At 38.8% G+C, this 23,333-nt stretch overlaps 1 protein-coding gene across 2 annotated transcripts in view; it reads left to right on the forward strand.

Moving 5' to 3' along the window:
- Positions 1 to 2,963: 2,963 nt before the first annotated feature.
- CLCA2 (chloride channel accessory 2) overlaps positions 2,964 to 23,333 on the forward strand; it is a 36,899-nt gene continuing 16,529 nt past the window's right edge. Inside the window, exons 1-10 of one of the 2 annotated variants that reach the window (XM_068540228.1) lie at positions 2,964 to 3,397; positions 4,274 to 4,411; positions 7,275 to 7,425; positions 10,096 to 10,204; positions 11,216 to 11,375; positions 13,837 to 14,064; positions 17,458 to 17,688; positions 18,791 to 18,968; positions 19,824 to 19,930; positions 21,918 to 22,142. In XM_068540228.1, coding sequence (XP_068396329.1) covers positions 3,212 to 3,397; positions 4,274 to 4,411; positions 7,275 to 7,425; positions 10,096 to 10,204; positions 11,216 to 11,375; positions 13,837 to 14,064; positions 17,458 to 17,688; positions 18,791 to 18,968; positions 19,824 to 19,930; positions 21,918 to 22,142 — 1,713 coding nt within the window. In that variant the 5' untranslated portion in view covers positions 2,964 to 3,211. The remainder of the gene's footprint in view (positions 3,398 to 4,273; positions 4,412 to 7,274; positions 7,426 to 10,095; positions 10,205 to 11,215; positions 11,376 to 13,836; positions 14,065 to 17,457; positions 17,689 to 18,790; positions 18,969 to 19,823; positions 19,931 to 21,917; positions 22,143 to 23,333) is intronic. The other variant, XM_068540229.1, reaches the window with a different exon arrangement.

The following is a 23,333-nucleotide window of genomic DNA, read 5'->3' on the forward strand; positions in this document are numbered from 1 at the left end:
ATTACTGAAATTGAATTAACTCTTATTTTCTTGAAAGCAGATAAAAACAGACCAGATTCCTAGAATTTATATAATACTGAAATAAATACTTGAACATTGTATTCCCATATTTCTTCACTTTACGTATGTTTCATTTCTCAGATATCATAAAATCTATAGACAGAAGCAGTGAGTTTTTTTGAGCGAAAGGATAAGGTGGGTTTTTTGACAAAGTCTCACACTTTATCAGAAGTGGACACTCTGCTCAGGAATGCCTTTAAGTTATTTAGTTAAGTCAGTTTTTGCCAGCTTTTTAGTTTTGTCTCCTGTAGGGTCAGCCTGATCAGAAGAGAAGGCAGGAAGAAGAGATCCTCAGCTAGCCTGACCCCAGGCCTGGTTACTGAGAGCAGAAAGGGTTCTCAGGGTAGGTCAGAACAGAGGTGGTAGGAAAGGGCTTTCAGGAGTGAATATGACTCCCAAGACATAGTGAAAAAATGGGTCAGTGACCGGGAATCTGTAGAGACAGGTGGAGTCCAGCCAAGTGGCCAGACCCAGGGATTAGGTTCCAGAACCAAGGAACCAAAAAGTAGATAGACAGGAATGGATGTCATGCCTGGACTCTCAGCCCAGGGTGAGCAAAGCCTGACCGTGCCTGTCCAGGTTTTAACCCAAGTGAAGTTGGACAAGATTGTTCACTTATGGCTGTTCTTTATAAAGCTGCATGCACTCTCTACCCCACATTCTAAGGGAGCCATTGTAACTGTTGACAAGAACAAGTAGAGAGAGAGCTGGATGTCAGTCCTCAGTGGCCCCCTCAGCCAGTTAACTTATATAAGTGTGCACGGTGGCAAGAAGAAACATGCCTGATTGTGGTGAAAAGCTACTCTCCTGGTGTGGCTTATGAGTTTAATGTTTTAGTATATTGCTTTGCTGATGGGAATGTTTTTCTTAAAAGCACAAGAGATTAGTGTAAGAAAATACACTGCCAAGGACAGCTGAAAATAAAGTGCATTGTTCTGTCCAATGAGTCACAGTTCCAGGCAAAGCCTTTGGAGTTGCCACGCCTTGGAGCTTCCACTCAGTAGACACAGCATGAGCGAGGGGAAAAAACCCATGGCTGGGAATCAGCCCGAGAAGACAAGACAGCTAAGTTGACCTCTGAGCTGTAGCATGAGCAACTCTGGCAGTCACGTGGTGACCAGCGATATTCTATTCTCCAGCACCCCCAGGGGAACAGCAAAACCCAAGCAACTTCCTTCAAGAGGGATCAAGAGGAAAACTGCTCCAGAGCAGAAGAGATACCTTCCAGAACTGATACTTTCAAAGTTGGGGAGATCATTTTCACACTATAATCCAGGGTTTCCTCATAATCTCCTTTAGCTTACTTCTCTGATTCTGTTCATTCATTCATTCAACAAATATTTATTGAGTGTTCACTGATCTAGGTGCTGAGGAGGTAGTGATAAAAACAGACAGGGTCCTTCTCGCATAAGCCCTTCAGCGTGAAGGAGACAACCAATTACACAACATGAATGTGACATTGTAGGCATGATCACGCTTCAAAGGAGAGGTATCTGATGAACTGAAAGCATGAAAGAAGGGATTTGAGCTAGGTAGGGAGCTCAGCTCAGGCTTCCAGGACAGAACAGGAGTTTGAAGGAAAACAGGTGAGAAGCAGTGGGAGAAAAGGTTCCAAACAGAAGGACAGTAAGAGAAAAATTCCCTTCAATATCCCTGAACATTTCAGCTCTTAACGCTTCACTTCTGGTTTCTTGAGAACATGAGAGACACGATACATTGAAAATCAATGGAATTTGGAATCAGCTGGTTTCATTCTAGCCCTGTGACAATACACACACAGCCTTGAACAAGTTACTTAGATTTTCTGAGTCTTAGTTTTGTCACCCATAGGATAGGAAGGATAAAACCCAGCACACAATAAAAGTTAGCACCTTCCCCCACTGGCTAATTTTCATAATCTTTCTGAGACTCAGTGTCTTCATTGAAAAATAGAAATAAAAAAATTATACCTGTATCTGGGAATTGACATTTAGGTGGGTTCATTTGTAAGCTCTAAAGCATTACATAATTATTGGGTAATATTATTAGTCACTCATAAAATATTTGTGAGGCCTACTATATTCCAGATCCTGTGATGTTACTGGAGAAATGGAAGTTTTTTTTCTTTTTTTTTTTTTTAATCTTTGGCTGTGTTGGGTCTTCATTGCTGCACGCGGGCTTTCTCTAGTTGTGGCGAGTGGGGGCTACTCTTCGTTGCGGTGCACAGGCTTCTCACTGCAGTGGTTTCTCCTGTTGCGGAGCACGGACTCTAGGCACGCAGGCTCAGTAGTTGTGGCTCATGGGCTCTAGAGCACAGGCTCAGTAGTTGTGGCGCACGGACTTAGCTGCTCCGCGGCATGTGGGATCTTCCCAGACCAGGGATCGAACACGTGTCCCCTGCACTGGCAGGCCCTGCACCACCAGGGAAGCCCGGAAGTGGAAGATTGACGGAGGCATAGCCTTGCTCTCAGGAGAGAGGTGCTGAAAGAGAAATTCATCCTTTTCCTTGATCAAGAGAGAAAAGGCAGCAAGGACAGAGGGAAAGGCCTCTGTGGCCTGCACAGGCATCCAAGTTCCTGGCACTTGGCCCTCCCTGGGGGGATATCTGATACCTTCCCCCCACCAGCCATCAGCTGAGAGCTCTCCCAGACTACCTGATGCAAGGCCCCAGGGACAGGGCTGCAGGATGGATTTCCAAATCTTCAAAATAAGCAGACAAAGGAATCTTACATCAAAAAATGACTTGAGTGCAGTAGGGAAGGAATTGCTCTGAATGATGGAAGAGGTTGTCAAGGATTTCTAGATTTCTGTGCTTCTACTGAAAGTGGATGGAAAAACCCAGATTCTCTGATTTTCAGCCCAGCCAGCCAGGCTTCCCTCTTTTAAGCTCCTTTTGTCTTATTTCCATTTGAGAAGACATAAAATGAGTAAGGGATGGAAGATTTCTTGCCCAACCATGATTCAGGAGGAAGCTCAGCCACAGAACAGGCAAGTGTGGCATCACCCAGAGAAAAAAGACTTGTAGAGACAGGTCTCCGATAGATCCACCCCAGATTTTGCAAAGAAGGCACCTCCTTCATCACAAGGAAGAAACTACCTGCTCCGCCATTGACAACTTGGCACAATGTGCCCAGCAGGACCAGTGTGAGTAAACCAGAGGGTTTTCTGCAACATGACCCACGGGGACAGTGCAGGTCCTGTTTGCAGCCTGAAGTTTGTGACTCTCCTGGTGGTCCTAGGTCCGGAGCTCCTATTCGTGGGAGCCAGAGTGCAGCTTCAAGAAAATGGGTATAATGGATTACTTGTTGCAATCAATCCTCAGGTATCCGAGGATCAGAACCTCATCCCAAACATTAAGGTAAGTGGCAAGTATGAAGTCAAAACCATTATCCTATTCGAACAGACCTGTAGCCTTCTTCAAGGAGTTGCCTGGTTTGTATTTGAGCAGTAAGGAAAGCGATGTTTCTCAAAAATAGCAACAAAAATTATAATTAACAGCCAAGCCAGTTCGTTCACCTAATTCTGTGTGGTCTCAGCTCACAGACTGTTGATGTAGCCCTCTTTTATTTGTTGTTGTTGGTTACTACTAATTTTAGCTTTTGTGTTTAACTACATGGCTGTTTTTGGGGTAGCAACTTAAAAAATAATCCATGGTGGCAACAGAGACCAGATGTTTGACTGATGAATAAGCATGATTGTGCCTATTAAAATTATGTTGTTGGATTCCATCGTGAGGATGGGAATCCTCAGACGGAAAGAGAGTTTGAATGGAGTGCCAAAGAGCAACATTCTTTCTTTTCACCTGAATGTTCTGTAAAGCAGTTGACTATTTTCACCTTGATATGGTAAGGCAGGCCCATAGCTCCATTACTTGAGTCTGTCTCCCTTTGGTATTGCTTTAGTGAAATCAGTATTGTCATAAGGTGTGGCCTTGGAAAGGTGTGACGTGAAAAGGATTTGTTCGGTAAAAGCTTAAAAGTCTTTCACAAAATCTGGAAAATTATATAGGCAAACCCAGACGCACAATTAGTGTCCTAAAATCTCTTCCAGATAACCGTTTGAAGTTTATTTATTTTGCTCCTAGGTTTTCCCAAAAATCTAATACTCTAAAAGAAATGGGCTCCTTAAAAATATCTTCATTATTTTTATTACTGCTTATTCAAGTATAACCAGAAAACCAAAATATTAAGAATTTACAAGTGATAAAATAAGCTTTTCTTTTACTTGGTTACAGGAAATGATAACTGAAGCTTCTTATTACCTATTCAATGCTACCAAGAGAAGAGTGTTTTTCAGAAATATAAAGATTTTAATACCTGCCACATGGAAAGCTAATAATTACAGCAAAGTAAAACGAGAATCTTATGAAAAGGTAATTCAAGATTTCATTAAATGAGCTTAACTCAAGAAAAAAATATAATGTGTTCAAACTTTAAAAGTGAGAACTTAGACAAAAACAAATTAATATTAATACACAAACAATATTATTGAAAAGACTGTTATGCGCAAAATGTATGGAAATGTAATAAATGAGTGAAAATTATGGAGTAAAAAATAAGCAAAATGCCATTGCCCAAGCGGCCTCTCAGAAGATCTCTTTACTACGTAATTTACAGAGTCCTTTCTGAAATTTTTGGTTAAGGACCAAGAACTAGTTTTATTCTACTGAGTATGAGCTGTAAAGGGAATAATTTCAGTTATGACTATCCTCATTTCCCACCCTGTCAGAGACAGTAAACATACATGTACAGACAGAAACCTAAGCCACCCATGCATACAAAAATATGACTTTCTTGTCCTGCAAGAGTGCAGATTAGCAGAATTTCACATTAGCCCCAGTCCAGGACACTGTGTTTGAGGAGCATGTTGATAAGAAGCAAGGCAGAAAGCAGGGAAGAGAGGCATGGCTACCTTTTTTTTTCCAACCAAAAAAAGAACCTTCAAAGGACTCTCATAAGCTGTAGATTATAATTACTCATCCATGATAATGTCTGGCACATACTGGTATGCATGCTATAAATAAATGTTAAATAAATTTGGCAAATGACTGTTTGAAATGACTGTGAGCAAGAGTCCTAGCAGCTACCAGAAAGGGCAGGAGCAGAGGCACTGAGAATATAGCTCAGGGCTTCAGCAATAGAGTGGGTTCAAGATCTGTAATTACAGCTCAAGTAGAAGGGCTGGGACTATGGTAGTTTCCCCTTTTCCTTATTTGTGTCACTTGGTATGAATTTTCCTAAGATTGTTTTAATTCTTAGATCTCCTTTGAAGTTATTGAATGATATAGCAATCTCGAAGGCACCCCAGTGTCCTGAAGAAGTTAAAGGGGTCCTTAAAACTATCTGATTTATGACCAGGTGAAAGCATGTGATGCTTGGGCATGGAGATAGGAGCGATAGACGAAGGGATAAATTGGAACAGAGCTATTGTTTATTAAACTTCAACTAAATGCTAGGCATTCTGTATATATTGCTTAATTCTCAGATGCCTAAAATTAGTTGCTGTTATCGCAAATTAGGAAACTGAGGCTCAAATATGGTAAGGATTTTATCCCAAGTCAAACAGCTGGTAAGTTAATGAGCAATTTGAATTCATGCCTGTTTGATTCCAAAACCTATGCTCTTTGCTCTAAGCTATACTGTCTCTAGCTACCTTACATAGTTGTCATTAATCGATCTGGCCTTTAGTGGGACAAAAAGTCTTGGAGATAACCAACACCAAAACCAGGTGCTACTCCTCATCCTAATGGAGAAGAGAGAAATAAATAACTAAAGCAAAAAATGACTGAACAGAAAGATTAAGGGAGTCACTGAAGGTTGTTCATATATCTGCTAGATACCAATTCTTTTAACCTCATAATGTCAATCAAGCAAACACTTAGCAAATGATCATTACATACAGGAACCATGCTAGGCATGGCAGAGGACACAAGGAAAAGCAAGATAGTTCCCCTCCTTGTGAATCTACAGTCTAATGTAGGTGGGACGCAGGGGAGGGGGGGAGGGGTAGGAAAAAAGTACATAAGAGCTGTATTACTATGGTCCGTAAGGTAGTATATAACCCCAAACAGCCTGAGTATTCTATCCCATGCAGTGTACTCTTTCCTTTTTGTTTCAGGACAACTTTCTAGACATAGAAATGAGGTTTTGTCCAAGTGAAGACTATTCAAGGGCATGATGTCTGTAGCCCTTTTCACAGGTGTTGCCTTGCAAAGCCCTTGGCTTGAATTCTTATCTTTCTAAAAAAAAATGCTAATTATTATAAAAATAATTCATGCTTGTTGCAAAAAGACAATGTAGAAATATGGACAATAAAAAGAAAATATTACCTTCCACTATTCCTCAGCGGTGTGTACACTCACCCACCCACCCACACACACACACCAGTACACACGTTGTACATATAGTGATCGTTATATATATATTTATAAGATCATATTAGATCTATTGTTCCATAAACAACTTTAAAAAAAAAAGTTAACAACACACTTAACTTCTAAGGGCAAGTCTCGAGACAACATATTATCTTTCTTCCTCAAAATAAAAGGAACAATGTTGTATATAAAACTGTGTTCTCTAGATGGTTATTTGAATAGCTATTTACTTTAGCTTCTGACTTAAAATATTGTGTTTTATAAATAGTAATTGAAATGGTCAGGGTACAGTATGAAATATAACTTCTATAGAATAATTGTTTTGCTGATCTGATTGGTTATGGGAATAAAAGGACAAGGCTTAAAAGAAACATATCCTATTGTCTTGCACTGATGAAAGAACCCACAGAAAGTTGTTCACAAAAGGCTGTAACATTTTACAGTACAGCTCTGAAGGAGGTGTAAATGCTCTTAAAATTTCTTCAAACTTTTAAATTACATTTTATCGTGATTCATAATGTCAGAATTTTACAGTGTTGACTTTTGAGAAAATTTTAATCTGGAAAATGGGAAGGTCAAATGAAAGTAATAAAGCTCCATGGAAATTTGATAAGCTTTTAAAATATATACGCTTTTGAAAGTGACGGATAGTTTTGTTGATATTTAGTTGTGAATGCATTTTAAACTCCATCTAAAGGCATTTATTTCTTTAATCTGTTTTTAAATTGGGATAAAATCCATGCAGAAAAATGGACACATATCTTAAACGTACACTTCAAAGTGTTTTAACAAATGTAGATATTTATGTCACCGACATTACAGTCGAGATGTAGAGTATTACAAGGCATTTCTTTTAATTTAGGCAAATGTCATAGTGACTGACTGGTATGGGGCACATGGAGAAGATGCATACACCTTGCAATACAGAGGGTGTGGAGAAGAGGGAAAATACATTCATTTCACACCTGACTTTCTACTAAATGATGACTTAACAGCTGGCTATGGATCACGAGGTAAGTTTGACCAATCAAGAAATAGACAATGGACAGCACTATTTACAGCATTCTGTGCTTAATGCTAAAAGGGACTCAGAGAACCTGAAACTTGCCAAGGACTTACCATTGGGATGAGGAGATAGGCCACGTGCCCATGAAAAGATGAGGGACGAAGTGAGCCAGAAAGGGTTAAGCACCAGATTAGTGGCCCAGACAGGGCATGCTATAAGAATTCAGTGAAGAGGGAGAGCATTTTGAGCTAAAGGTGGTCAGAAAAGGCCTCACAAAGAAGAGGATCTTAAGGTTGAATATAATTTTGATAAATGGGAGAAGGGAGAGAAAGAGTGGGAAGAGTATGAATAAAACTGTGGCAGCAGAAGAATCCAGGGCATATTTGAGAGATGGGAACAGTAGACCCCACTGATGGTGCAGAAAGACTGTGGGCAGTGAGTAGCGGGAGAAAATGCTGAAATGCACACGGGGTAGGTGATGGAGAGCCTCAAATGCCCAAATGAGCAAGTCACAACTTAAGGTTTATAAACATAGGAGTGAAACCATCCAAGCAGGGTTTTCAGAAGCTGAATCTGGCTGTGGGGATAATCTGACTCCCTCAGATGAATGAGGGAGAAACTGGATATCAGGAGAATAACTAGAAGTCCAGGTATGAGGCCATGAGACTTGAGTAAGATTGAAGGCAGTGAGATGGGAAGGACAAGAAAGAGAGTAACAAGAACAAGAGAATTTTCTATGTGCCAAGTGCTGTGCTATTTGCTTTTCAAATGTTATCTTATTTAATCCTAACAACTTGAAGTAATGAGAGATATTCCAGAAGGGAAAAAGTATGAAACAGAGGTCAGAACTGCTTCAGAGTGAAAGGCAAGGAGTGTGTGTGTGGGCAGCATTAAGGAACACACCAGGTTTTTGGCAGAAATAGAAGGGACCAGTTTAAAGGGGAAATCCACAAGTCTGGATTTAAGCAAGTGACTGTGAGGAAAGTGGACTATGCTGGTGGAAAGACCCAGCCTGTGGCCGGAGAAGGATGACTAGAGTTTGACAGTGAAGCCAGCGTCATAGGTTTGGACATTGGCATTTAGTGGATGAGATCTGAGAAAGAAACTGTGGTGAGAAAAAATGAGTAGGTCAAGGGCTAACTATCCAATTCTTAATTTTTTGTTTTTGATTTTAACGTATAGCAGTGCCTTTCAAATGATGTTTTCACTTTTACCCCCATTTAAATCTAAATAGATTTTATTATCCTCTGAATAACTAGCAGGAAGTGGAGCCACACACTCTATAAAACACACTTTATAAAACACTTTATAAAACTTTATAGAAATGGCTTTTTTTCCTGGTAACTCTGAGGTGCTGATAATCTCTGCACAAATATATGACTTCACCAGCACTTCTAAATTCCATAAGTAGGCAGAAACTTTTCCTTAGCACTTTCAGCTTAGACTGTTCCCCTCCCTTCCTATGTTCCAAGGTCCAAAACTTGCATAATATGCCACAGCCTGAGTCAACTCAGCAAACATTTCCTGGGTTCCCAGATCTTAAAAGAATTCAGGAAGAAAAGTGTACTTGGGGAGGGGAGTTAATCTGGAAAATTTCTATTGGGGAGAAGTCAGTTTTTAGCTGAACATTGAAGAAAATACAAGATTTAGAGAGGTAGAGATAAACTTATAAAGGATTTGATGCTGACAATGAGGATTTTCATGAGCTAAGAGTTGAAGATAAACATGGAGAATCAGGAATAAAATGAAAGAGAAAGGACCACCCAAGCTGGTGAGAAGGTTCTATGATCCTTTTTGCTCCTTCTTCCCTCCCTGGCCCCAGGGTTTCAATCATTGCTCTAGACAGGAGAATTATCTACAGGAAAAAAAGTGGCAGGCATGCCTGGATAACACAAACTGAAGAATAGGAAAGCTTTATTTGCTGGTTTGGTGTCTTAGTCCCTTTGGATCACTATAACAAAATATCGTAGACTGGGAGGCTTATGCACAACAGAACTTTCTCACAGTTCTGGGGACTGGAAGTCCAAAATCGAGGCAGCAGCCGAATTGGTGTCTGTGAAGGCCCACTTCCGGGTTCATAGACAGCCATCTTCTCACTGTGTCCTCACATGACAGAAAGAAGGAAACTCTCTGGGGTCTTTTTATAAGGGCACTCATGCCATTTATGAAGGCTCCACCCTCATGATCTAATAATCACTCCCCAAGGCCTCACCTCCTAACACCTTCACATTGTGGGTCAGGATTTCAACATATGAATTTTGGGGGGACATACACATCCAGTCCATTGAATTGAACATTCAGTCCATATGCTTCTTTTCCTTTCCCAGAATCCTGAACTTATAGGCATGTATAAAACTGAATAGAAACCCTTAGGCAGCTTCCTTAGGGAAATGAGAGAATGTGAGACTCCTCACTAATTTCAAACAGATATGCAACAGGTAAATCACTGGTTTGCACTTCCAGGACTAAACATATTTTCACACTGCCTCTTTTACGACGATGGGGGTAAAGCAGAAGGAGATGGGAACGGGATGGGGAAGAGGAAAGTGGAAGGAAGAATTGCACATCAACCCTTCGGAATGAGTATATATAGTCAGGTGATGTTACGTATTCACTGATTAGCAGGGTCTGTTGCTGAAAGTTTAGGAACTCAAAACAAAAACTCTCTCTTCCACAGGCAGAGTGTTTGTTCATGAATGGGCTCATCTCCGTTGGGGTGTGTTTGATGAATATAACAATGAGAAACCTTTCTACATAAATGGGCAAAATCAAATTGAAGTAACAAGGTTAGTGGATTTTTTGCATGTTTAAAATTCACTGTTTATTTTTTCTTACTCTAAAATAGAGTTTATAATGGCAGCAAAACTTAACTGACAATTGTCAGTTTTAAAATTTTATTGGATTTTTAAAAAAATTGGTAAATATTTAGGTGGTCAAATGCCAAAACAATACAAAAAGTTATACTCTTATATAGCATACTCCTACCACTCTCTTCACCCTGTTCCCTTTCATCCCCTCTAGATCACCATTTTTATTAGTTTCTCATTTATTTTTTCTGTGTTTCTTCAGGAAAATTCAAATAAATATGAATATATATTTTTCCTCACTCTTTTTTCTTTTAATTGCATAGTGTTCCATTGTATGGATATACCATAATTTTTCAACCAGTCCCTTATTGTTGAACAAATGAGTTGTTCACCATATTTTGTTATTACTACAAGTCATAATGCTATAAATAAGTTACTTCCGTTATATGCAGACAGATCTGTATATCTATTGAATAGCTTCCAAGAATTACCAGGTCATAGGGTAATTTTAGCTGTAATTTTGGTAGATATTGACTGATTCTTCTCCCGAAATTTAGATGGTTTTTTATCCCATCGACAGCATTTGAGACTGCTTATGTAGGAAGGAATCCTTTTAAATATTATCATTAGATGTTCATTCTCTTCTTCCTCTGATGTCCAATGGCAATGAACTCAAAGGAGCCCTGATTCAGGATACCACCACTCATGCCCTTCCTCGGGCCTCCAAAAGTTCATGTTGATTTCTCGGTGACTTTTGCTTTGACCCTGTTTAGCTGGTAAAGCCCTTGGCAATACAGAGCGTCTCATCAAAATCAAATGCTTTAAAATCAAGTGGAGTGCATTTGTAAATTAATGACCTTTCTTAATAGTTTTTAAAATGTCTTCTATGTATCTAGCAATCTACGATCCTGGAAACAAATTATTTTATGAGTCAATAAGAAAGAAACATAAGTATTTCTAAAACAGACCCAATGTCTCTTCCTATTTTAGGTGTCCATCTGACATCACAGGCATTTTCTTGTGTGAAGGAGGCCCTTGCCCCCAAGAAAACTGTGTTATTAGCAAGATTTTCAAAGAAGGATGCATGTTTATATACAATAGCACCCAAAATGCAACTGCATCGATAATGTTCATGCAAAGTTTATCTTCTGTAAGTATGGCCTTAGAATAACAAACTCTTACAAGATTCCATCTTTTCCCAAGATAGATTGATATGTTTTAAGTATTTAAACAAAAAGACAATTAAGATTCACTACATTTGGGACTTCCCTGGTGGTCCAGTGGTAAAGAATCCACCTTCCAATGCAGGAGAGGAGGGTTCAATCCCTGGTAGGGGAACTAAGATCCCACATGCCGAGGGGCAACTAAGCCTGTGCGCCACAACTACTGAAGCCCACGCTCCTAGAGTCCGTGCTCCGCAACAAGAGAAGCCACCGCAGTGAGAAGGCTGCGTGCCACAACTACTGAGCCCACGTGCCTCAACTAGAGAGCCCGTGTGCTGCAAACTACAGAGCCCATGTGCTCTGGAGCTCGCACACCACAACTAGAGAGAGAAAACCTGCATGCCACAACTAGAGAAAGAGAAGCCTGTGCGCCGCAGTGAAAGATCCCGCGGGCCACAACTAAGACCCGATGCAGTCAAAAAAAAAGAAAAGAAAAAAGATTCACTACGTTTTAGAGCTTGGGGAACATTAGAGTTCATCTAGTTTTTACTTTACAGATTTAAAAAAAAAAACTCAGCGCCCCCCCTCGACAGTCAAAGCTGATCAGTAAAAATTGTTTCCTTTACAAAAGCGATTATTTGCTCTCCAGGGAAGGTGATTTAACAAGGGGAAACCTGGAGTCTTCAAAATAAATTGCTTGTATGGTAGTGCTCCTATATCCTTTCACAGGAAAGTGTACAGGGTTAATGACAGGGATGTAACGTATGATTATATTGCTTCATTTAAGGTAGCAAACCACTCTTATTTTAATGGAATTCCCTAATTCTCTTTCCCTTGTTTTGCATATTCTAGAACTTAAAAAGAAAAGTCAGGTGTTACCAAGGGAAGTCAACTAACCCTTAGCTTTGCAGGTTCAGAAACTCAGTCTTGTCAGTATTCCACGCTAACTGACAAGAGACTTGTGTAGGAATCCAGAACACATTTTTAAAATTATTTAAAATTTTAAATAATTGTCATGGAGATCTGACACTCGCATTCTCTAGCCAGTTCATTTTCTCTCTGACAGAAGCAGCACGGAACAGCCAAATTCTACCCAGAGGCCTATTTTGAGAGTGTGGAATCAGAAAGGAGGGAGTTAGGAGATGCAGAGATTTAGTCACATCAGCCTTCATAACCTGATACATTTTTCCAACTTCATCACATCTGTGGGTCACGTCCTCTCCATTGAGCTGGGAACACTGTGGGCAGTGTCTCTGTGAAGTTTTCTGTTTCTATGACTAACCCAATGTTCCTTGGATTGACACATTCTTTTTTTAGATAATTTTTTTTCTTCAGTCTGGTTTTAGTCAAGGCTAAGAGTCATTCTGTAACTTCAAGGTGCTTTTTCATATTTCTTGTCCAATTCATTATGGTTTTAATTTAATTTACAGCTTTAATATCTGAAGCCAAGCTAATTCCATGTTATTTCATCCACATTGTTTGTGGCTAGGTACAATCTTTGTGGTCATTTGAAACACCTACTCATTAATATCCAGTCAGCAAACTTTTACCATCTCCTAAACATAGTCATGAAATATAAAGAGTTAAAAACAAACATACAAACAACAACAAAACAGGTTCTATCATGTCACCCCATCCTACTAAGAAACTCATGTTCTTATGCAATTATTAACTTTTTGAAGCTTCAGCTTCCTTTTCTAAGAAATTAGAGTTGGGGCTAGAGAATCTGTAAGATTTCTTTTACCTCTAAGCTTCCATAGCTCTGTTAGCAGGAAGCATCTACTGTTGGTAGGAATATAGCCACTGGGAAGTAGATAACACATTACTTTGCAATGCAAATCATGCCTTTAAAAGAGGTGTTGCCTAGGTTTAGTATTATTGTATGAATTATGGCTATGTCTCCAAATGGGGAGAAAGATGAGGAAGTAGATTTAAGTTGTTTTTCTCCTTATCCTAGTCTTACAGAGGTCAATATTTGAACTAGCTCAATATAGGTTTATTATAGGTTAATCAATAGATAAAGGTGCAGTGGTTATTAAATATGATTCCAAGGAGTAGACTGATCAAGATAACATCTCCTGGCGTGTTTTCTTTAACACATTATCATGCTAAGGAAGGTGAGAGTTTGTTTTATTTTTTTAAAGCCTAAGATATTTACACACAGTCTACTCTCTCTTACCTAAGCGCAAATAAACTTTAATAGAGGTTGACCTCAGTTACCACATGGGTGCCAGAGTTTCAAGCAAAGGGTGCCAAGGTTTATCTGTAAATTCAATGGCATTTTTGAAGTAAAGAAGGACATAGCTGTAGCACTTCTGATTTCTCATGTTTCAGCTCACCTTTCCTCTTACCTTTAGTTGTTTGAGAATGAGAAGTATGTCTAGTATGAGAGGAGTACTTTTATTTTCTGATTATTTTCTGAGTATTTTTATTTTATTCTTTTTCGAGGTGGTTGAATTCTGTAATGCAAGTACCCACACCCAAGAGGCTCCAAACCTGCAGAACCAAATGTGCAGCCTCAGAAGTACGTGGGATGTAATCACAGACTCTGACGACTTTAATAACAGTTTTCCCATGAAAGGGACTGAGCTTCCGCCTCCTCCCACGTTCTCTCTTGTACAGGCTGGGGACAAAGTGGTCTGTTTAGTGCTGGATGTGTCCAGCAAGATGGCAAAGGTAACATTTGAACCAAAATAGTTGTAAACCATTCATCATTTTTTTCTATCAGTTTTTAACTCTTTTTCTTTTCAGAGGGTAAGGGAAGGGAAGGGTGAGGCCAAACGTTTGGAATAGTCATGGGCATCATCTCTTCTTGGGGATGAGAGAAACAAATTTAGAATGTGGCCCAGAAATTGAGATAATGCAGATAAATGAAATCCACAGGTAATTCCCAGCCCTCATTATTGCTACTAATTGCAACCTTTTCCAACCAAAACCCTTTCCAAAACTCTGACATGTAGCGGAAGGCTCCTTTCTGACCACTTTCCCCTCACTGGTAAACAACCATGGCCCAGGCAATAGACTGAGTTTTCAGTGAGTGTGCATATCCATTATGTGTGTATTTTCTATGTCATTGTGTACAGAGAAACATCTCACTCATCTGGCAATCTGGCAGCCTTCCAGAAACCCATTCTCCAAAGCTCCAGAATTCTTAGACAGTAATTAGAGGTTTAGTCTCTGGAATCAGGCAGATGTGCTTTAAGTCCTGGCTCCTTCATTTACTGTCTGTGTAATCAAGAGCAAACAACCTCTCTGAAGCTCAGTTTTCTCATCTGTAAAACAGAGATAACAATACCTATTTCATTGTTGTGACAGAGCCAGTTCATACTGGCTCACAGGAGTCAATTGTTAAATTTTCAGGAAATTTGCAAGCCAGTTGTAAATATAGCCATTATTAAAAAATAAACTATGTAGAGTTATAATTAAATAAAATATATTGAAATAAGCATAATAAATGCTCAAAACTCATTACTTCCTAATTATTTTTCTACTATTCTTACTATTATCTATGCCCAGAGTCAGTAACTACCTGCTTTTGCATAGCCTGCAAATTAAGAATGGGTTTAGAAAAAAATCAAGAGAATAATAAAATTTCAGGACACATGAAAATTATATGAAATTCAAATTTTAGCATCCATAAGTAAAATTTTATTGGGAGAGAGCAATGCTCATTTGTTTACATATTAACTATGGCTGCTTCAGTACTAAAACAGCAGAGTTGAGTAGTTGCAAAAGACAAAATATATGTCCCACCAAGCCTAAAATATTTACTATCGGATCCTTTATAGAAAATGTCTGCTGATCCCAGGTCTAGGCTCCTGAGGTTATTTCTGGTCTATCATCTCTATGAGTCTGCTCCTACATATCTCTTCCCAACTTTGCACTCAGCGATGTCAGGTTGACAGCTTAAATCAGCCACAGTGAGAATATTTACCCCATAGAAATTGCAACAAATCCAGGGTTCTCCCTCTCTCTCTTTTTACCAGAAAGCCAGTTTTTAAACTTTTACCAGGGGACCACTAACTACTTCACAGTGTTGTTGAAAGGGAAAATGAGATACTGAATATGAAGTTTTTGGTTTATGAGTGGCAACTGTTATTTTATTATAGTACTTGTCCTAAGGGAGAGTTTATCCTCTTGTATTCTCTGGATCAGTAGTCCTGGACAATTTGCCTTTTTTGGCTTGTCTCTAAAATATGAGGAATACCACTAATACATTCAGCATCTAGATAATTTTGTAATCTTGCCTACCTGCAGTTGACTAGGGTATGATCTTCAAGTATGATCTCAGAGTAATTTATATTGACTATCTGCCTCTGTTGAGCAAGAACAGATGGAGTGAAAGGGAAAGATAGTTGTACTTGAAAGAAGACCTGAGAGAAGTAGAAGAGAAATAAGCCAAAGTAGCAAGCTCATGGCAAAGAAAACTTCTCTCCCTTTTCCTGCCAATAGTGTCACTGAACCATCACGACCATGCATTCATTTATCAGGTGCCTATACTGTGCTGGCTTGGGGGATACAGAGATGACGGAATAGAGTCTGCTTTGAAATGCTCACAATCTGATGAGGGAGACAACACACACATGTGAATAAACACAATACAATGTGACAAGGCTCCACAGAGGTGTGAATTGCTGTGGAGGCATTGGCAGCATCTGGGTTATAGGAGAGTGATTGAGGAAGACTTCACTGAGAGGATGAACTTGGAGTTGAGTCTTGAAGCATAAATAGATATTTGCCAGTTGGGTGAGGTGAGGGGAGGCATTCCAGTGAAGAGAATAGTGTATGCAGGTGGCTGAGAGGCAAAATTAGTAGAAGTTTTTCAGGGGAAGTACATCAGTTGGTATGGATATAACTAACACTGGCTTGGGCTAGAAAAATGACAGATAAGATGAAAATGAATGATGAAATGAATGGTGGTATGAATTTGAGAGAAATTTAAGACGTATTGATATGACCTGTTCAAGGATACGGAGGCTGGTAAGACAGGAGTAATAAAAGAGGGTTCCAGATTTCTGGCTTCACTAGTTAGGAGTAGAGGTCATGACCATGATGTTAGCAATACTTAGTATTTACTAAGTACTTACTATGTACCCATTTTGCAGATGAGAAAACTGAAGCTAAAAGAGATAAGAAATTTCTCTATGGTCACATTACTAGTAAAAGTTGAAGGCAGGATTCAAAGTCCTTGTTTTATCCACTCTACCAATTTACCTCTCAATATTGTAAGAGAAACAATATTTGGGATGGGAGGCAATGAATTCAAAGTGTATAGAGTTTGAGATACCTGTGAGAGGTTAAATTGGTGGTGTTTCCTAAGCAGTGTGAAATGCAGGTCCAGATGTTAAGGGAGATGTCTGGGTTGGAGATAGAGACCACAATCATCACTGAACAGGTGGTCATTGAAGCTCAGCTTGCTGCTCCCACAGCCTTCAAAACAAGTGACCCTAATGAATTCATCACTAGTATCACCTGCCCAAACGTGGTCACTAACATTACTTTATACTTATTCAAGGTGTAACTATTGTCATATACATATCTCAGTTGATCCTCACGGTAATTCTATTTTAGCAAGTAAGAAAGATTATTATTACCCTCACTTTACAGATGGAATGCCCAGCCTAAGATAAACATGATAACAGAGAGTAGTGCCAGGATAGATGCCTGACTGCTGTTCCTCTCTACCATAAGATCTTTGCAATGTTTCCTCTTACCCAGGATGAATTTTAAAAGAAGCAATTACAAACCAAGTCTCTATTGGTTCTACAGATCTTTGAATCGAGTAGGAGAGAAATGGTGGATGTATGTGTTCTTACAGAATGGTAAATCATGAACAGCTTCTTTGGGGCAGAGTTCCAAACCACACCCCCCACCCTGAAAAGCATTCATTTTTGAGTCTGCAATTAATCAAACAATATTCTAGCATAGTGTCAATCTTTACAACTCAAAAAATCACAGTCTGACATCTCTAAAGAATTAGCAGAGATATTTGCTAATTGAGTTACTTAGTTATACTTTTGTCTACCAACCAAATGTTGTTACCTTTTCTTTTTCCTTCCTGCAACATAGGCTGACAGACTCCTTCAACTGCAACAAGCAGCAGAATTTTACTTGATGCAGATTGTTGAAATTCATACCTTTGTGGGCATTGCTAGTTTTAATAGCAAAGGGACGATCAGAGCCCAGCTACACCAAATTAACAATGACGATGACCGAAAGCTGCTGGTTTCGTATCTGCCTGCCACTGTGTCAGCTGAAGCAGAAACCAGCGTCTGCTCAGGGCTGAAGAAGGGATTTGAGGTACAGTAGAGCACCCCAAGCCTCACCATCACTTTCCTTTCCCATCACTTTCCTTTCCCTCACTTTGTATCTGAGGTTGCTTCTGATTTGGGGCAATCTGTTACAATATGGTCATGAGTCTCAAGTATAGGAAAGTAATGATGGATTATCTTTAAGGTCAGGGACCATGACTTTCTCACCACTGAGTAAAGGGCATGTAATAGTTGCTTAAGAAAAATCTGTTGAAGGAATGAGTAAATAAATGAATACAATGATCAAGTCTGGGGGACTTCAGCATCATCAGAAAAATTTCTAACAAACACTGTCCCTATCCATCTGGGACTGTTCCATCTGTGGCCGTTGTTACGCTTGGGTTTTCCAATCAAAATCAGCATGTCTGGCCTCCTGCCTATAGTCATACTAGACCTCAAGCATATGAATATCAGTTAAGGTCAGAGGTATGTTTCAAGAATAACGGAGTTCACCTAAATCAGCATAAGTTTGGATTCGACATTGAGGATACAGCCATGTGTTAAACATCTGGTAGCAGGCAGAACACAATTGCAATTGTCACTGCCTACAGCCAAGAGTTTCTCAACATTGGCTGCCCATTGAAATCAGCTGGGGATTCAAAAATTCCAATGCCTGGATCTCATCCCCAGAGATTCTGATTTAATTCATCTTGGGTGTGAGCTGGTCATTATTAAAAAATTTTAAAGTTCTCTCATCCAATTCCAATATATAGCCAAGGTTGAGAACCACTGTTCTAGGTCCTTTTATTGGCCACTTATTGGATCTCAGAAGCAAGGATCTCACCTAATAACGTTCTCCCACATCCTCTATGATAGACACTATTCTAAACTAGGAGTATCTCATAGTGATTTGAACAGGAAGAAGCCCTATCCATGAGTAAGCAGGCAATGGCATGTAGGGTGACAAGTGTTGTGATGGGGTGAGGTGAGGACTGAGTGGAGATGGGCATGGAGAGTGTGGGAAGTTACAAAGGACCTGGAAGAGGAATATGCCCCCCCTGGTAGGGAATTTGGAATGAGAGTGAATTCTCCTGCTCAATAAGGCAATCTGAATCACATTTCCTTCCAAATGAATGATACCCTGTGTTCAGATGGTTGAAAAACTGAATGGGAAAGCCTTCGGCTCTGTGATGATACTAGTGACCAGTGGAGATGACGAGCACATCACCAACTGCTTCCTCACTGTGCTCAGCAGTGGTTCAACTATTCATACCATTGCCCTGGGTTCACCTGCGGTCAAAAACCTGGAGGAATTATCACATCTTACAGGTAGGTAAATTTCTAGCAACATATTTTAGAGCATTTCCTTTCAACTTGAATATTCAAAGAACCACCATGAAACTCAGATTATGTCAACAGAATACATGGCTTAATTGAAAAAACTATAAACAGTTTTCTTAAGAAAAAACACACACGAAAATCATTGCTAAATTCTGTCAAAAATTTGCTGACTTTTTTATACTTTCCTTAGAAAGTGCCAGTTATATACATCTAATGAAAATATTATTATTACTTCTTTGTTAAACCAGCCTGAGCATGTATAATCATGGAGCTAAAAGTATGTTTAAATGCACTAACTTCTATGATAAGGAGACATACAATATTACACACGTATCTTTTTTTGTTCTAGATGAGGCACAGAATAATTTTATCTTATATTCCTCACATTGAATAAAACATGCATATGCTAACTTGAAAACTGAAAGCTAGGTTTTATTGAATTATGTTTGAAAATAATGTTTTCAGAATGTAAATGTAAATACATAGCAATATAAATGGGTAGCAATTAACTTATATTGTCTAGGAATTACCTTAATTAAATATTTATTGATTTCAATAAATATTTATTTTCAATAAATATTTATTGAGTTTTTATCGCATACTGGGTAGAGCTCTAGACCCTACAATTACAGCCGTGAATAGAACAAACAAAACCATCTGCCTTGGGATGTGTGTTCACCATGTGGTCGTATAGGTTGCCGAGCAAAGCAAGTCAAGCACAGCTCCTACTTTCCCCAAACTCACCCTCTTAAGCAAAGGAAGTTTGTTAGAAAAGGCCTATCATTTTATCTTTTGTTTTACTTTATACATTTTAATAGCTAACATCCCAACTGTGTATTTCAGGAGGTTTACAGTTCTTTGTTCCAGATAAATCCAACTCCAATAGCATGCTTGATGCTTTCAGTAGAATTTCCTCTGGAACCGGAGACATTTTTCAACAACATATTCAGGTCAGAATTTCCTCAATATTACATTTACAGATAGGGGAGAGGGGAGAGGGAGCAAGGAAAATAGATGAATTGTGCTGTCTCATTAACCTTCTTTGAATATGTAACAGTCCTTGTTACATTAAAAGAAGGCTTTTAATGAGCTTCTTGACATCACCGGAACCAGGCTTCATCTTTACCTGATGTCTCCTTCTCAGCCCTCGGAGTCATTTTCTGTAATTGCTACTTCAGCTTTTCAAGGTCTATAGCAGAGTTTGCTCCTTCCTTGTGGCTCAAAATGGGGTTGGGGGTGGGACATGGGGTAGAGGTAAGGCCCAGAATTAAAATAAGAATCAGTGGCTTTAGTTTTAGTTCAAACTTGCCATCAATCAGAATCCATTTTACTTTGCTTCTTTAAAAACTTCCTTGAAGCTTCTCCCTCATATAAAAAGTATCAACTATTTCATTCAATGCTAGAAATTCCTAAAGATCTCTCCAACTACCACAATTTATTTGATTTTGCTCACAAAATCTTCCTTTAATGAAGCCATTTTTTTCAAAGGGCCAATTTTTTTTTCTTTCCAAGTACTTTAAAGATATTTTGAATATAACTGAATAATGTTTTGAATAAAATTTCACCTGCTGTTTCCTCACAGATGGTAAGTGAACCTGCCAAGTTAATGGCTTGATAGGAGCAATGATATCAGTAAATTATTCTTAGAAAATATTTAACATGAAGATTATATGTACAGAGTAAAGGCAATAACCACACTTCTGTCATTAGAAGTGGAAAAAGGTGAATTTTAAATGATAATGTATATTTTAGATTAGACTACAATTGGCTCTTCTGAATAATCTTTCTACCCTTGATTTTCTCTTTAATAATATGAAATAAAAAGAAATGTTTAAAAAATTAAAACAAATTTAGCAAAACATTATTCATATGACTCAAATTGGTTCCCAGACTTGGCCACCTCTCCCCAGTTATTTGCATGTCATTAGCGCCTCTAGACTGTGGGCAGAAACTACATCTAATCCCCTTCAACAGCTCAGAGCCCAGCATGGAACGTGGCACAGTAATCAGCAGTCCACGGACACTTGTTCAATTGAGTTGAACAAATAATCCGCAATGTCTTTGCTGTCATCCACCAACAGAATTTTACATTCTTTACAAGTCTGAGCAATTTTACAGTGTTGCTAATGTCTTTATTTAATAAATATAATTTTTCAAAGTTATTTATAGACTGGTATTCTTTGTGAATACACAGCGATTAAACGCAGGGGTTCTGGTGTCAGCCAGCCTGGGCTCTATGCCTGTTTCACCTCCTTGCTATGTGACCTTGGACAGCTTACTTCCCTAAGCCTGTCATTTCATCTGGGAAATGTGGGTAACAATAGCACTTATCTCAGAGGGTTTTCATAAGGATTGGGTTAGATAATACATGTAAAGCATTTAGCACAGTGTCCGGCATCTGTATGTACTTTGTGCATGTTACACACACACACACACACAAGTGCACACACAGCTTATTTAAGTGCACACAGTTTAAATCATGACTAAATGATTTTTTTTTAATGTACCAAACCCCGCTGAAACCCAATGTCTGATTTCTTATTAAAATACATAAAGGTATCTGGACAGATTATACACAAATTAATTAGAGCACATTCACAAAAAAAGTCAAAAAAAAGCTTGTTTTAATTGCTGCTCTGAGGCTAATGTTGATTTGGATAAGAGAGAAGTATGAGAACAGCTAAAATCTCTTGATAAAGATTAATGAAGTGACACATGTATTAGCTATAACAAAATATTTTATATCTACTGTACTTATAACACTTCGCTTAAGCAAAGTATTTTTACATGAAAAATAATTTATGTAAATATAGGATATGTCTAAGTTAAATAGTTTTTTATTTTTGCCAATTCATTTGTATTTGTCATAAAAATAAAGGAAAAATGGAATGATTATGCATATGCTAGAAACTTTCACATGTATATTCTCTCGAACAGCTTGAAAGTATAGGTGAATATGTTAAACCTCACCATCAATTGAAAAACACTGTGACTGTGGATCACAGTGTGGGCAATGACACTACCTTTCTAGTCACATGGCAGACCAGTGGTCCCCCTGAGATTGTATTATTTGATCCTAATGGAAGAAAGTACTACACAGATGATTTTACCACCAATCTAGCTTTTCGGACTGCTCGCCTCTGGATTCCAGGAACTGCTAAGGTAGGTATTGTAAGCTTGTTCGTAATGACAACGTTTAGTCAACTATGTGACTTTCAAATGGATCACAGAATTAAATGCATTGTGTAAAGGAAATCCTATTCTGATATATCAAAATTTTACTTTAAATTTATGAGGGATTTTTTGAATGTTCAAAATTTAAGAGGAACTACTAAGGTATGTTCAAAACTTTAAGTAATGGACACCAAAGGCTTCTCACTTCAACAGTGGAAATTAGTATTTATGTAGTACAAATAATTTCTTTTTGCTTACTTCCTTCTTTACAAAATCTGTATAGAATACTTAGAAAAAACCCTCTACTTAGAACTTATAATATAAATACATGCAATACATATGTTTTTGAGCACCTACTATGTGCAGGGTCTTGTTCTAGGTGCTTTACAATAAAGTGCCATAATAAGAATAAGAACAGGGCACTCAGAGCACACAGGAGGCATGTGCAGGCAGTGGGGGAAGGAGAATGCTTCCTGGAAGTGAAGACATCAAAATGGAAATGTGGAGGCCTAAGGGGCCAGAGGTGTGAATAACATTCTGGACAGAAGAAACAGCACATAGGAAGGCTGTGCTTTATTGCCTGAATGCAATCCCTCTTCAGGTCTGTTGGCCCTCCCTCCCCCTCGGATCACTGTTGATAGCCTCTGCTTGGCTTTCCTTCCTCTGGCCTAGCATCCTTCTCTTCAAACACCTTTATCAGAGTGATCCTTCTGAAGCACAAATCTGATCAAACCTGTCTCCTACTCAAAACTCTTTGATGGTCTCAGGATAAAATCCATGTGGTTATTAACATATACTAAGCCCTTCACGTTCTGGCTTCTGCCCAAACTTAGCTCTTTTTAAAAATTATTTTTTAATTTAGAAAAGCTTTATTTTTATATAATTTTTAAAGGTTACTTTCCATTTATAGTTTTTACAAAAGATTGGCTACATTCCCCATGTTGTACAATACATCCTTAAGCCTATTTTACACCCTAGTTTATACCTCCCGCTCCCCAACCCCAAACTTATCTCCTAACCCTTCTCCCAAACACCCTGTGCTCTGCCCCTACTTAACTTTTCTCCAAATGTTCTTTTCACACCTGTGCACAAGGACCAGGAACACTTTACCTACTTCTTGCTGCTTTTGCCTGACCTCTTTGTCTGGATTAGGTGCCCTGTATCAAAGCACTTCTTACA

The sequence above is a fragment of the Eschrichtius robustus genome, chromosome 3 (genome assembly GCF_028021215.1).
Source record: "Eschrichtius robustus isolate mEscRob2 chromosome 3, mEscRob2.pri, whole genome shotgun sequence".
Lineage (NCBI taxonomy): Eukaryota > Metazoa > Chordata > Mammalia > Artiodactyla > Eschrichtiidae > Eschrichtius > Eschrichtius robustus.